Below are 15,424 nucleotides of genomic sequence, written 5' to 3'. Positions count from 1 at the left end.
CTGGGAGTCCCACTTCCGAGCTGCCCCAGCTGGTAAACTTGGTTGTTATGGCGACGGAAGCGGTTGAACCGGTTTGGGGAACACTGAACCGGTTTGGGGACAGGAGTTGCAGGGGTTAAGAAACTGGCCGTTGCGAGGCTTCGGTTACTAGGGCAGCAGGGACGCTGGCTCTGGGCCTGATCCTAGTTTAGAGGCCAGTGCTCCACCGCCCTTTGCATGGCACCCAAGAAAGAGAAAGGTGGGCCGGCCAGCACCAATTCTAAGGCGTGGGAACCATCGCTCATTGCTGCGCACTTCAATCAGGTGAGCGGAGTCCCTGAGTCCTCCTCGCCCATCTGACCCTCCAGGCCACACAGCCGGCTCGCCCTCCCTTCCAGACGCCACAGCTGCTCCTGGGAAAACCTGACCTGGTACCTCTCCCCAGGCCTGGTCCTTCCTGATCGCAAAACCCAGGGTCCATCCACAGGGAGTGTTTGTCAGAGTGGGTGTTAAGGAAAAAAGAGGGGAGTCAGTGTGAGTTCAAACAGGGCCTGGTGGGGAAGAGGTGTCGCTGACACTCCGGGATCCTTCACCCCGATGGCTCTCCACGGTGTCCTGGGTGTCCTGCCTGGAGTTGTCTTTATGAACTGTCACTTCCTCCTGACATCTTCTGGACAACATCATCCTGTCAAGTCACTGTAGCCTGGCCTACTGTAAGGTTTTAATAAATGCTGGGTGAAAACTCACTGGTGCCGTGCCTAAGATAACATAACTTATTCAGTACAAGTGAGCCTTCTACTCATAGGAAGCAATGCCTTTCTTATGTGATGCTCAGGTACCAGGATATCAGAGATTGGATGTAGTTTGAAGGCACTGCAGGAGATCAGAGTGATGAGGGATTGGTTGCTAGACTCATATGATGCTGCAGAGGCACCAGGCAATCTCTAACCCACCTGCCACATGAGTTCAAATTGCACTGCATCCCAGAACCCACTAGCTCCCCACCCTCCTCCAGTGAGTTGGACAGCCCAATAGTTCTTGTCACCTGCCACTGGAAATACACTCCAACACTAACTTTATTCCAAGTTCAAGATAACATCTGGAAGGAGGAAGATTGATTTGGGAAATTCTAGCCTGCCATTCTAACATATTTTTCCCAATTGGAAAAAAAATTTTATTTTTTCATGTGTGTGTACAGTTCAGTAGAGAGGTAGTACTTGAAGGAAAAATATACCTAAAGACTTAATGATGGCTCTTATGAGAAATTTCTACCTATCTGTCCTTATTTTCCACTATAATTGTGTGTTTTTTCTCTATAAACAGTAATTTTGTTTGATACGTAATTCTACCTGATAAAGACTTTCATGAAAGTCAAGATACTGCTGATGCTGACATGGCATCATGTAATTTTTGGTGATTTCTGTAACTTTAGGAATAAAGGGTGTCAACTCAGTAATTCCCCTTTATAGTTTCAAGTTCTCAAAGATGTTTTTCAAAATACTCTGTAAAAGCACCCTCTCTTTTGCTTTTCTAAGTCAACACTAGCCAACATAATTTTCCCCATTTTTCTTTGCAATTGTATAGGCCAAGTTTGGGCTGGAGGGAACATTTCTGCTTGAGTTATAAACTGCCGAACAACGGAGTGTGATGGAGGTGCTGACACTGCATTAGCTTCAGTGTTGCAAATAAGAGGCTATAATTTTCCTAGTTGAATGGAAAACCTAAAGGCACTATTTTTCCTTATGGCTTGAAAACCTGAAATAATATTCTGCCTTCTTGCTCCTGCTCAAACAATATAATTTCAATAAATCTTATATATTAATAGAAAGAATTTGAACTCAAAGTAATATGCAGTTTCAACTACAAAGAGTGAACTCCTTCAATTTGTCGGACTGCATGGTTTTTTATTGCAGGAGGATGACAACAGCCTCCACCTCAGCTCGTATTTTTTTCTCATCTTGGTTTCGTGTCTGAGCCAAGAGGAAAATTCCCAGATTAACCCAGCAGGCCAATGCCCAGAGGCATGCCCTAACCACCAATGTAATAGACTCTGAATTTGGTTTAAAGATGACTATGGATGTGTGAATTCCTTACCCACTGGGGCTTAGCAAAGTGCTTCACACATAGTTGGTGCTCAAAAAATGTTACTGCTTCAGTTCTCAGAGATTTTCTCTTCATATAGTTGCTACTCCAATATGTGGTGTATGTGTTTGTGTGTGTTGGGAGATGGAAGAAGGAGGTCCTATCTTCAAGTCTTCCATGAGCCAGATTTTAGAATTTACTGATTGAATAATTCAAATCAATAGTAATTTTGATCTCATGTTCATATTGAGTTACACTAGACTTTAAAGAAGTATCACAAATTTTTCTATCTTATCAAATGTGGTTTCTTCTTGACTAGGCATTTTCTTGATTGCTTTAGGTAGTTGCCTACTTTCAAAGTTCCTATAAAGTTTTAGGATGTTTCTCTTTCTTTCCCTTCCACTCTCTCTAAAATAAATAAAAACATATTCTCAGGTGAGGATTAAAAATAAATAAAAATAGCTGAACTATATGTTTCAATTGGAATTTTGTGTTATGGTCAGAACTTAAGTGTCATAGGGAAAAGGAACCTCACAATGTTAAGTGGTAGCATGATACCAACATAGAGAGTATGAGAGTATTCAGAAGCCAACTACAAATCCTTTTTTAAAAATTTATTATTGACTTTTGTTCCCAAATGTCTTCTTCAGAATTCCAGGGTTTCCCAAAAGTTTGTTTGGGTTGATTTAGATATAACACAGATTGAGTTTGGTTTGGAATTTTTCTAATTATAATTGTTAAATACTTTCATATTTTCAGATTAGTGGAGGATGGTTATTTCTTTTCATGTTTCTTAGTTTAAAGTCTTATTTTTATGTATACCAAAAAGGCAGCCATAACTTGTGAGGCCCACCATTGGCATAGCAATTATACTTCCTTACTGTGACCCATCACAGAAAACATTAAAAAGTAACAGGGGGTGGGGAGGGGGGAAAGCCTGTGACAATCCACACCCCTTCACTTACCAGTCTCACTGTTCCAATGCACTAATTTCATTTTGCAATGATAATGCCAGGCCCCTAATCCCCAATTTAAGGAACTAGAGTAGACACTCTACTTCTTGATTTAAGCCTTCAATTCTTCTTTAACATAAATCTCTACATGTTTTTAAATATTTGAAAAATCTATTACAATATATTGATGTGTCCTTACTGAGATTCATGAGGTCTTTCCCCAATTTCTTTATTTTTATTATCAATGTGTTTCCTCTTTTCATAAAGGTAGTAATATTTACATCTAAGACACAAACTGATACTATACATAGTAGGGCTTTTCTCCACAATACTCAGTAGTGGAGATTTCCAGGGCATCTAGCTAACCTGTTCCTTTTATAAAACTGAAGATCCAAGTATTTCAAGGTCTAGTGCAAAGATGTAGTGATTTAGCACATGAGGGGCCAGATAGTAGATTTTCTCACTAGTCCTTCCTCAACAGATTAAGTTATGATATGCAATTATAGCATTTTATATAAGCCTTGCAATCAAATAAAATTTTACATATTTGATCTTGTAAATCCCCAAAATAGTGTTATGAGGTAGGTATTATTAGAATAGAATAAGTTATTTAGGGAATGTATTATGAAAAGTTATTTGATTAGTACTTAAATTTGAGATCAAAGTGTTGCTTAAAACCAATAAATAAATATGGAAAGTGTACTGATTTTACCTGAAACTAGACTTTATCCATCTGTTTGTCATCCTCTGTCTCTCACAAACAACATTTAGAAGAAAGACAGGCTATAGCATTTTCTTTTTATTTCAACTTTTTGGCTTCTTTCTGAGATCATTTAAGCAGGACAAATAAAAATGTGTCTTGATTAGGAAAAAATTATTTTCCTATCTCTAAAAATAGTTCAGAAATGTGACTTCTTCTGCTACCTGGAGGTATGCTGCATTTTCTGGTCGTGCCTGCCAAAACCTGGCTCATAAAAATCTTAGACCACCTCTGTCTTTCAAGTCTCCAGATGTGGCACTATAATTCTCACAGTCACTAAAGCTTATCTATGAGTCAGAGGTCATCTATGAATCATTCAGTCTGCCTCTACGTCCTCTTGATTTTTCCTTTATCCTTTCTCACTGCAATCTGTTCTCTGTTCCCATGCCCCATTCTACCTCACACCTTCATTTTTTGATTCCTGATGTTTTACATGAATCCTGTAGCTATACTCACTATAGAAACATCTGTTCCTGTGTATAAAACCAATGAGCAACTTATTTTTCCTAAGCACTTCTCACACCATGCTCACTCCCAGCTCACAGACTATCAATGACCACTGCAGTCGCAAGCTAATCATCCTGGCTTCTTCATCTTCTTTAATCTGGCCTCATCTAAGCATCAAATTGAATTGCTCCAGGCAAACAGTCTCCTCACTGTAGCACAGACATGTGAAGGAGGCAATGAGCTGCTAAAGACAGTCCTGGCAGACCTAGATACTGAATTCTGATTCTGAAATGAATAATAGGTGACCTAGAGCAACTTTCTGACCTTTTTTGAGCTTTATTTTCCTTCTGTCAATGGAGATAATAATATCCACCTCAAAGGCTTGCTATGAAGATGAAAAGCTCATCCCAGCAGATACATAAGATGACTGTGACAGTGCCCTGAAAAGAACTGTGCAGATTCATTTCACTTCTCCCAGACACTTCACCTACCAACTACGAGGCATTCAAGTAAAAGTTCTTTAAAATACTTAGTTGGTGGCCAGCATGGCTCAGTGGTTGAACAACATCGACCTATGATCCGGGAGGTCAGGGTTTGATTCTTGGTTAAGGCACATGCCCCAGTTGAGGGCTTGATCCTTGGTGGGGGGCATGCAGGAGGCAACTGCTCAATGGTTATCATCATTGATGTTTCTATCTCTCTCTCCCTCTTCCTTCCTCTCTGAAATCAATTTTAAAAAATACTTAGTTAATAGTTCCTCCTTCTTATACTGCAGTTGAGGAATAATATTTTTTGGTATTAAATGTAGCTTAGTGACAATAGCTAAGTTGTGCACATTTGAAATAGAATTTTCTTGGAGTTCTTGAACAAAGCTTATAATTCCTATAAAGGTTTAGAATTGGATAAGGGTTCAAGATAGGTGTAGCTGAAATATTAATATCCAAAATATTTTATATATATAAAGTTTTTATAGAATATATAGATACAAGGATGATAATAAACTGAATCTAAGCAGGTTTTATGAAAAAAATGTTTAATTGAATTGAAGTGCTTGAGCCATTATAAATGTAGTTTATCAAAAAGGGAAATACATTTTATTGGACAGAACCCTTGAACAATTTTGAGAGGCAGTGAAGGATTTTTCAACTTTTTTGATCTTAAACAGTAAGCTATTTCTCATGTTAATGTGTATTTAAGACTTACTGGAAATACTTATAATACGAGCTGAAGACTGATGTCTGGCAGCAAGCGTATTTCTGAAATTGGGTTGGTTTTTATTACTGTGTTTTCTGAAATATGCTTTCATTGATATTTACAAAACAAATTGCCAGTTCACACAAAGGTTGTTTTAATAAAAGCCAATGAAAACAACTGAGTTGCTAGGAGGAATGTTAAGAGGGAAATGGACTTTTCATAACCTCACATTATAATTTCTCTTTTTGGACAAAAGTGTATTATTTGAATGAGTTTGGAACCAAAGGGAATTAGCATGTTAAAATATCTACCTAGATATTACATGTGATCATTTTTATTAAAAATGAAAAATATTAAATATAAGTAAAATGTGTTGCCAATATAAGTTTGGCAACATCTGAGGAAAATGTTAGGTAAGAAATGGTGAATGTTAACCATGTTTCAGCTCTAGTTATAGAAATCATCAGTGGCTCCCAGTTACCCAAAAGACAAAATCCAAGATGTTCTGTCTGGTTTCACAGCCCTGCCTAATTTGGCCTTTCTCTGCTCATGCATCTTTATCTCATTCTATTCCAATGTAATGCTCTCTGTAGTATCCCTAAGCACACACTGACTATACCCACGAAGTTTCCTGGCCTGAAGATCTCCCACCTCCATGTGACTCCTCCTCATTAAATATCATCCCCTATATCTTCCAAAAAGGAGCTCAAGTCACACCATTCTGGCCCTCACTGACTTTTCTCCTTCCTAAACTACTTCAGAGATTTTATCGTTAACACTATCTTTGTTTGAGCTGTGGCCCAACTGTTTCAGTGTTATATCTACTATATCTCTGCAAATCCTCCAGGGTAGCAAAAGATTAATATTTTTAATTCCCTTCCTCTTGGTTACAGCACCTAATAGTGATAGGCACATAGTGGCCTGCTGAATTAATTTCATTGACTGTATTTACTGTCTCAACCTTCTGGCCTGTTTTCTCTCTTGAGCCCCAGAATTAGTCACAATCCATTTGTCCTCAGAACTTAAATTGAAGAAAATCTCAAAGCATTCGTTTTTGTAGCCATAAAACAGGGACAGTGGTCATACCTCCCTTACAGATATTAAAAAGATTGTTAAGAGGAATTAAAGGCATCTAACACATAGTATCTCAGACTTCACACACCCAGACCCAAACCCCAGAATTCCCCCTTCACACCTGCTCTTCACCAAGTCTTCACCTTCTCATTGAATGGTGACAACATTCACCCAGCAAGTCACTAGTACCAACAACATTGCATTCATTGTGTTCTCCTTTTCTGCACCCCATAACCAATTTTTAGTAAATGCTATTGGTTCTAAAATCTATGTTCTTGGCATCACCCGTACTGTTACCCCCTAATCCAAGCCACCATCATTTCCTGCCTAAGCTACAGGTAGCTCATGAGCTTTGAAACTTCTCTTTCTCCCTTTCTTGCTGCCCTAGAGTCTTGTCACCATATAGCATCCGGAGTGGTTCTTTTAATTCATCTGACTTAGAGTAAAATCCAAATGCTCCATCATAACCTTTAGACTTTTAGGTCTTTTAAGACCCTGTGTGCGTGAGCCTCTGCCAACCACTCTGGCTTCATCTCGTATCTCCTATCACTCCTCTTTCACACTGTCTTTCGTAACCACACTGGCCTTTTTGCTGATCTTCAAATCTATCAGAAAGCACATTGCCACCTCAGAGCCGTTGCTCTTGCTGTGCCCTCGGCCCAGAATGACCCTTCCCCGAGATAGCCACTCCCTCCCCTCCTTTAGGATTCTGTTCAGGTATCTCCTTCCCTGACCACCCAGTTAAATTATACCATCACCCTCTGTCCACCTACTTTGATTTGGTTCCTGACTTTCTACTTTACATTTATCTCATTATTATCTGTTTCCCTCTATATGAGGGAAGTTCAGGAGGGCAGGAATTTATTTTGCTCTCTGATATATTGCCAGGACCTGGCATATAGAGGGGCTCAGGTAACATTGCTGAAGGGAGGACTAGTAGGCCCTCAATAAGGAGGAGCTGTTTAGTAATTAGAAGAATTATTAATCAGTATGATTACTATATTTTTGGAATGGCATGAAAATCAAATAAAGTATATGGAAGAATGTGGGACTCTATTTAACCTGATGTAAAGATTTATTATTATAATAATTACTCTTTTATATATTTCCATATGGATTTTACACATGTTCTTCAAACACATGGCGAAAAAAGGGGGAACATCTGTAATATTCCCAACAATAAAGATAAAAACAAACCAAACAAACAAACAACAAAAGCCTACTTCCTGTTCATTGAAGTTAGAAATAATCCTCGTACCTTCTCTGCTAATATCAGATTGGCCAGGGATTCCTATTACTTCTCCCTCTCTATTTTAGTTTCTTCTAAACTAAAATAGAATTGAAGGGACAAAGTGGTAAAAGAGGTCAAAGGAAAGTGGATCATTTTCTCTAGTAGAAAAGCCCTAGAGAGAAGAGCTGGTTCTTAAGATTGGGGGAGAATGTATTGAGATGAAAATGTAAAAGGGGGAGGAAACCTAAGCAAGAAAGCCTTGCTCTTCTGAGATGCAAGTCACCACTGTGTAGACAGAAACTGGATAAGTAGGAGACAGAGGACTCCTTCCACTGTTCTTCAGGTGGCATCTGCCATGAGACATTTTCTAGGATACAGGGAGAGATGAGGTCTAGCCAAATGCCTATCACCTTACATCATAACGATTCATACATTTATTTTCCCTACTGGACTGTGGGTCTTGAGAGCAGAGACTTCTTTCCATTACTTTTTTAAATGCAGAAAAGCACAAAGGATAACAACAAGCACATGTGTGCCATCATTAAAAATTGAAAATTGCTAATTATTTTATTAAATAAACACTGTAAACAATTAAAAAACACTTTGTCCCTACCCCCATTCTGCATTCCATTCATTTTCTCTCCCTTCCCAGATGCAAACACTATCATGAATTTCATGTGTATCCTTTCTGCCTATGTATCTGTTAGTCTCTATTCATGAATAATACATAGTATTGTTTACTGTATGATTTCTAAAATTTACACAAATGGTTCCATGATTACACTTATAAATTCTGCAACTTGTCTTTTTTAATTCAGTCTTATGTTTTGAAGTTTGTCCATGGTGAGTGAGATATACAGATTTAGTTCATTTCCTTTAATTGCTCTTGTCTTATTCATCTTTGCTTTCTCCATTTCTAGGGTGATACATACAACATAGATTCCCAAATAGCAAACATCACTTCTTAGTGAATAAATTAGGGCAAATAATATAATAATAGAAATGGATACTTGGTTTTGTAGCTATGAAGTACTTTTACCTGTAATCTGTTTTCACCTTTATTTCTGTATTTTCTTCCCCAAGCTGATGCTGTTTAAGGATAGTGATTATGACTTATGCATATGCATTCTATTTCTAAGACCATTTCAATGTCTGGAACATACTAACTCCTCAGTTAATATTGGGTGAGTGAACGAATGACTCTGCTGAATTATTTTGCTAAGGTCCAGATTCTGAGTACTTGAGTGTTTTCCCAACTCCATGTGGTTGGAATCAGGACTAATAATCAGGTTTTCTGATACTAAATCCAGTGCTCTATTCATTGCACCACTGAAAGAGCTATTGTAAGGACTGTATTAGGGAATCAGTAGGAGAAGAATAATTACAATGAATTACTGCCCTGATGTAACCAATAAATAGACTCCATGTACCTGAGTAATTGGAAAAAAATAATAACCATAGCCAGATCTATGGCTTGAAATTTATCATAATCATTAACTTGGAATATTTGGTCACATGGTTCTTAAATGAGGTTCATATTGTAAAGGAGATGTGTGAATTATGAGGGTGGACAGGATTGCAGGAGTGAAGGAATGAGCAGGAAGAAGTTTCACTCACATGGAACTGGGCTTGCTAAGGTCACTGGTAACCTCACTGCTTTGACAACATACACCACTCCCTCAGCTGCAGAGACACCTTCCCTCCTGGCTCTCCTCCATCTCACCTTCTTTCTGCCTCCTAAGAAATCCTTCCCTAAAGTTGTGACAGCTCAAAGGAAGTCTGAAGAAAATCACAAGCATTTAGGAAAAGCATCTCAGGAACTGCCTCATCTACCCACCGACACTCTAATCCTAGCCTCCTGCTAGGATTGATTGATATAGATCAATACTTTTTACCCTTCACTTGTCAATGAGGTCTTATTCTAACATCCTTATTCAGAGACAGTTCTCACTGCCTCTTGCCTTCTTGGAGCAGCTGAAAAGGTCAGCATCGCTACACAGAACCAGCTCTGGAGGCAGCACATCCTAACTCCCTTGATGGGCCAGTCAGAGCGACTGATATTAAGTAGCCTGCACAGGAAAAGGTCTTCTAAGGCAGTTATTTTGAAGTAACTTTGCTTACTTTCAAACTCCCTTAGTCATATTAAGATAATATTGAATCTTGAAAATGTATCTTAATTTTCATGTGGAAGATAGTAACTCAACACTTGGAGACTGGAGGAAGGCACAAGAAGGTCCCATGTCTGAGGAAGGAGTTGATGAAAGTGTTTAGCCTTTAATATCTGATGATGAAAAGAGATCTTTTTTTGGGTGAGTCCCTGATTCCAATTTTACATTTGTGTAGCAATTAGCAGGACTCTTCTTGGCTTTGCTTGATCTTCTCTGTTAGAAAAATGTCTCTGATATGTAATATTTGTTTGAAAACCCAAAGAAGCTTGTTTCCTTTTGAGGTTTGCCTTACTTTTTATGTTCTGAAGTTCATTTTGGACCTCAGATTTTGCTCTGAGCAATAAAACTGGTTGGATTGCACTAACATAATGGAGCCCATAATTTTAGCCAACTCGTGGGGGTGGGGAGATAGTTAAGGTGTGTAGCGGTTTCTGTGGTTTCTCTGTGGAGTAGAATTCCCTACAAAGCTTTTCCATGTGGTGTTTTAATAGCTGTCTTAAAACTCTCTGATGCATGGAGCAAACAGAATTAGGCTCATGTGCTGGGTTGGTGGGATGGGCCAAGGACTCTGAAACACGAAAGAAAAACAAAGAGCCTAACTCAGAGATTAACTTGTCCACAGAAGATCTTCAGGACATATCCAAATTCAAAATTATAGAAGTAATCACCTCTTTAACCCATTTTGCAGAATTTTCTAAGGGAAATTAGAATATTTTTGCATATGTTACTATTTCACCTTTGCATAAAGCTTTCAATACAAAATTAATCTAGATGCCTTTCAGCCACCTTTGGACAGTTGTATTATTACATCCACTTTTATAAGTGACAAAACTGAGTCACAAAGGTAACCCCAAGGTCATTTGGCTAAGAAACTAAGTGGCAGACTTTTATGTCACTTCAGAGTTCTGCATCTTTACCCAAGAACTTCAGTACTTTTAATAAGGGATCACGTTTAGTATTTATGAGGACAAGGAAAAAAGTCAGTGGTGTGTACATGCACAGTAAAGATGCTTTGAGACTGCTGAGTTCTCCTCAGTGAATATAACACATTGAAGTGTTGTCTACTAGTAAGCATCCAAGGAATACACTCTTTCTTTAATTGAAATGCTTGGTGATTCAGAGACATGGTTCCTTTCAAAGTTCTGAGTGTAGCTGATAAAATGCCACATACTTAGTTGGCGTTCCCATACTAAACATGTGTAAAAATTCTCTGTAATGTGTGGTTTTGGCTGCTAAGTTCAAGACACATTTATTGAATGCTACTCTATGTCAGGCACATGGGGAAACTGGAAGTTGTCTAGATGGGAGGATTCTAGGGGAGCCTTTTCCACTGCCCCAGCCCCCTGCCTAAAGTATCATTTACAGAACAACCCTTTGAGTTAGTCCAGGAATCACTGGGATCCCTTTTAGAAAATGCAGATAGCATAGAGAGAAATAATAATTTTAAAAGTTTTTGCTTTTTTCTCTTCACTAAAACTTTTGGGGATAGTTATTTATCCAGTTACCAAGATCAACTATTAAGGCCCTGAGCTGAATAGGAGGGGATGAGGGTAAATTTTATTCTACCCAGGAGAAAGAGGATCTGGATTCTGGAAAGTCCTGTAAGGGGCTTCAGGGGAGTCAGAACATAGCAAGCAGCAAGCCAGGGGAGCCATCTTATCTGAGAGAGGGGTGCTCTAAGGCTCTCTATCAAAAATAACTTCAATCACTTTGCTTTTGTTTTTAAGAACTAGCCCTACCTAACATCTGTATTTTAGGTCTAGGCCCATAAAATTAATCAGATTAATATTCACAATCCAAGTACCAAACATCTGATCCACTTTTTAATATTTTGAAGCCAAGTAAACAGGTCCTATTTCTAATGAAAATTCATCTGGTGCCCAGTCCTCTGTGTGGCTCCTCAGAGCTCACTTTCTCCTTTGTCAGCTCTGCCCTTCTTTTTGGCTCTAATCAATGTCCTTTCATGTTGGTGATGGGTTGATTTCTCTGACAGACCTGCACTAGGTGCCACACTCTCACATTCTCTCCCAGAGCTCCAAAAATTATATACCTGTAGAACTTTAAATAAAAATCCCTTGTTCATGATTTTTGCCCCTCTTCCAAGGATCTAAAGTATTTTAGAAATATATCAGTTAACAATATTGTTACCAAAGAGAAAAGTATTTTACAAATTGACTGACCACCAGGGGGCAGCTCCTGTGATGAGCGTCTTCCCCCTGGTGGTCAGTGTGCGTCATAGCGACCAGTCGTTCCACCATTCAGTTGATTTGCATATTAGGGTTTTATTATATAGGATAACATATAGGATAACACTTTTAACCTATATTTCCAACTTATTTTACAGTTAGAATTTTTTTTTTAACAAATGCAATTATAGCAGCAGCCAGTTATATGTAATAAAAATATTTCTTTTGCTGGCCAACAGCCCATACTAACACTCCTTTGCTTATGGAGATCCAAGACTCCTTTTGAAGGAAAAACCCAGTATGAGAAAGACGTTCACAAATCCCCTGTCCATTTGGCAGCACATCTACTTAACAAAAGGGCTATCCTTTCAGCAGAGTATTACAATAAAGCATAGATTTCCATATCTGCACAGTGTTAAACAACTCTTAACAAAGCATGACTTCTTCAATGCATTGATTTTTCTTGAGGCTCTTACACAAATCTCCAAATACAGGTGCTGACCACTATTGGTCAGCTCGTCAGGCGCAGGGAAGTCCTGAATAGAGGACTGTGGGGCTCCCATCCCGGGTTTTTCAGGGCCAAGGCAGCAGAGGAGAGTGTGCTGGCCTCCAGTTGCCTTCCCAGTACCTGTTGATGTTTGAGCTAATAGAAGAAAGCAATCTCCATCCTGTCGCACCAAAGCTACTGTTCACTTGCTTTTGATAGGGTTGTTGTAATTATATTAGAATGTAGGAATGCCTAAATAAAATGTGGAGAATTTACAATATATGAAAGAAAAATAGTTATCAATCTACGCTATGTCTCTGGGACAGTGGGCTTATATGAGACAGCCAGGTTGTCTGCATTTCCATGACTGCTTTCTTGCCTTAGGAGACCAGTATGTAAGTGTTTGGGTTCAGACGCCCTCCTGCCAGGCTTCAAATTAGGTGAGACTGGTAAAGTAAATAAAAGGTAATGGATTGTGTCTATACATGACTTCATTCCATCCTTTGAATGACTTTATCAATAACTACGAGAGGGCAAGACTCAGCAATAACATGTACAGTAGATGCCTCCTGGCAGCGAGAGCCAGTCTGACTTCCTGAGGTGTCTGAGGTGTGCCCGACTAAAGCCCTCTTCCTTCACCACTGGATACATCCAGGGAAGTTTTCCTAAAATGATTAATGTTTTCTTTCTCTAGGCTTATGCTACTAATTACAACCCAAACTTTTTGAACTTTCTTAAACAAACTCGCCCACAGGTAGGAGCACTGCGGGACTCTTGTGTGATGAATCAGGTTGTCCACACCCTGCTTTCTTTCCTCCCCCAGGGTCAGCCTCTAGGCTAAATTTCTCTTGCTGCCTGGTGAACTCAAATGTAAGGCTTTTGCTTAACTGTGTGTTGGTGGGATACGAGTGGAGGGGTGTTTTTAATAGTATTTTGCCATGTCTACTTTGTGTTTGATTTTTTTACAAAAATTTTCCTATTTCTAAAACTGCTGCCAGTTAGTAGAGACTTGGACTCTACATTTATCCTAAACTACTAAGAGAAAGATTCAGAAATTAAATTTGCAGAGCATCATTTAATTAGACACAGGAAACAATTTGCTCTTGGTTAGTGGAATGTTGTGCATTTCCTGGCATCTCGCTGCCCCCTAGTGCAGCTTGCCAGTGAGTGCATCCTTCTCGACAGACAATCTGGGTTTGCATTGTTTCTGTCTGGTCAGTCCATTCTGGCGATGTGGTTAACACCAAGTCAGCACTCCAACCAAGTCCTCTGGGAGTCCTGTTTAGCCAAACAGCTCTAATTTCGGGAGCAGGAGTTTGGTGGGTGAGAGAATGCAGAGGGGAAGCTGAGCCTTAGCAGAACTCTTAGATCCCTTCTAGTGGAGAGATGTGGCCTGGGCTCTGGCCCAGGTGAGCTGCCTCAAGGTGACCCCAGGGGTCCCAGAAGTTTCAGTACAGTGCTGTGACTCAGAGGAGCAGGTCTTGTGTTCAGATGTATTCTCAAGCAAAGTAACAAGACCACTGGGCTTCGAGAGAAGGAACCTTGGGAAATTTTCTTAATCTCTTTGAGTCTTGGTAAAACTGTCATTTATAAAAGAGCAATCTTATGGTGTTTAAAAGATTTAATAATCTATTTTTGAAGGTTTTATGCACCTCGGTATGTGATATAAATCTTCATCTATTATGGTTACTGTGGCTAAAGTAGCCATTAGGTGCAATTTAAGGATTATAGAAAGGCATTCTGACCCCAAAGGCTTGCTCTCAAAATTGTTCTGAAATGATCACAAAATTACAAGTCAGTATGTGGTCTCCATGTGGTTTTTTGCCAAAATGACCTTTAACAAGATTTTTAACTTCGTAGGGCCTCTGTTTTGCCCATCTATAAAGTATTAATGCACCTATTTAAAGAGATTACTTAGGGATTTAATGAGATAACATATGCCTGGCACATGAGATTTTTCAATAATTGTTAGTTCCTTCCTCCTCCCTTCTCTTTTTCTGGTCTGAAATAGTGAACACCTGCCTTCAATGCCAGATACTGAGGGGTGGATGCTGAACTACAATGCCCTCTTCTGAATTATCTCCAAAAGAACTGAGAGGCAGCCCTTTCTTGTCACCACTGACATTCAAATATTGGCAAGAACATTTAACAGTAGGGAGTGGGACTAGGGATAGAAATGGTCATTAAAATCTTCAGTGATGGAAAGTGTGACTTCTAGGAAATTAATGGGATTGCCTGTTCAAGAGCCATATGGACTTTATTATAAGAATGAGAGAGATTTTCCTCCTTTAATGATGATTGTAGTTGCATATTTGACTGAGAGACAGACAAGAGAAAAGAAAGGTGTCTAAAAGGAAGTTCATTTGTGATAATGGAATTTTTTTCTAAAGCATGCATAATGAATATCATACCTGCTTTGCTGAATCAGAATATTTAAAAAGCAAATGCTCAGCCTTCCCAGGGTGAATTAGCAAACAGCAAAAAAGCAGGTTTTAAACTCAGTATGACAGAGGGAACACAGAGCCTCACCCACATGCAGGCACACCGACACACATGCTCTTTGCAGGCAAAATACACATTTTTGTGCTTTTATGTGTAGTTTTTATTTTGGTGGTAGCATTGAAAATTGGGTGAGTATTGTTAGGAAGTTTCCATGGAGAGAAGTAAGAGAGTTTAGTGATAATCACTATTTGATGGTAAGGAAGAATTTGCATAAGATCCTTTCTCCCACCTGTACCCTCGTTCTGTCATTACCCTGATAAAGAGGTGGAGAGAAGCCAGAGAGAACCACATACAATTAATGCATTTCATTTAAGTTGTGTAAAATCTTTCAAATCATCTTAGACATTGTTTTGGAATCCAG

At 39.1% G+C, this 15,424-nt stretch overlaps 1 protein-coding gene across 1 annotated transcript in view; it reads left to right on the top strand.

Moving 5' to 3' along the window:
- Positions 1 to 216: 216 nt before the first annotated feature.
- Positions 217 to 15,424, top strand: part of SPAG17 (sperm associated antigen 17) — a 140,518-nt gene continuing 125,310 nt past the window's right edge. The window contains exon 1 of the mRNA XM_036343930.1: positions 217 to 303. Coding sequence (XP_036199823.1) covers positions 217 to 303 — 87 coding nt within the window. The remainder of the gene's footprint in view (positions 304 to 15,424) is intronic.

The sequence above is a fragment of the Myotis myotis genome, unplaced genomic scaffold (assembly GCF_014108235.1).
Source record: "Myotis myotis isolate mMyoMyo1 unplaced genomic scaffold, mMyoMyo1.p scaffold_m19_p_18, whole genome shotgun sequence".
Lineage (NCBI taxonomy): Eukaryota > Metazoa > Chordata > Mammalia > Chiroptera > Vespertilionidae > Myotis > Myotis myotis.
Note: the sequence above shows the minus strand (reverse complement) of the source record. Positions and strands in the feature narration are given on the sequence as shown.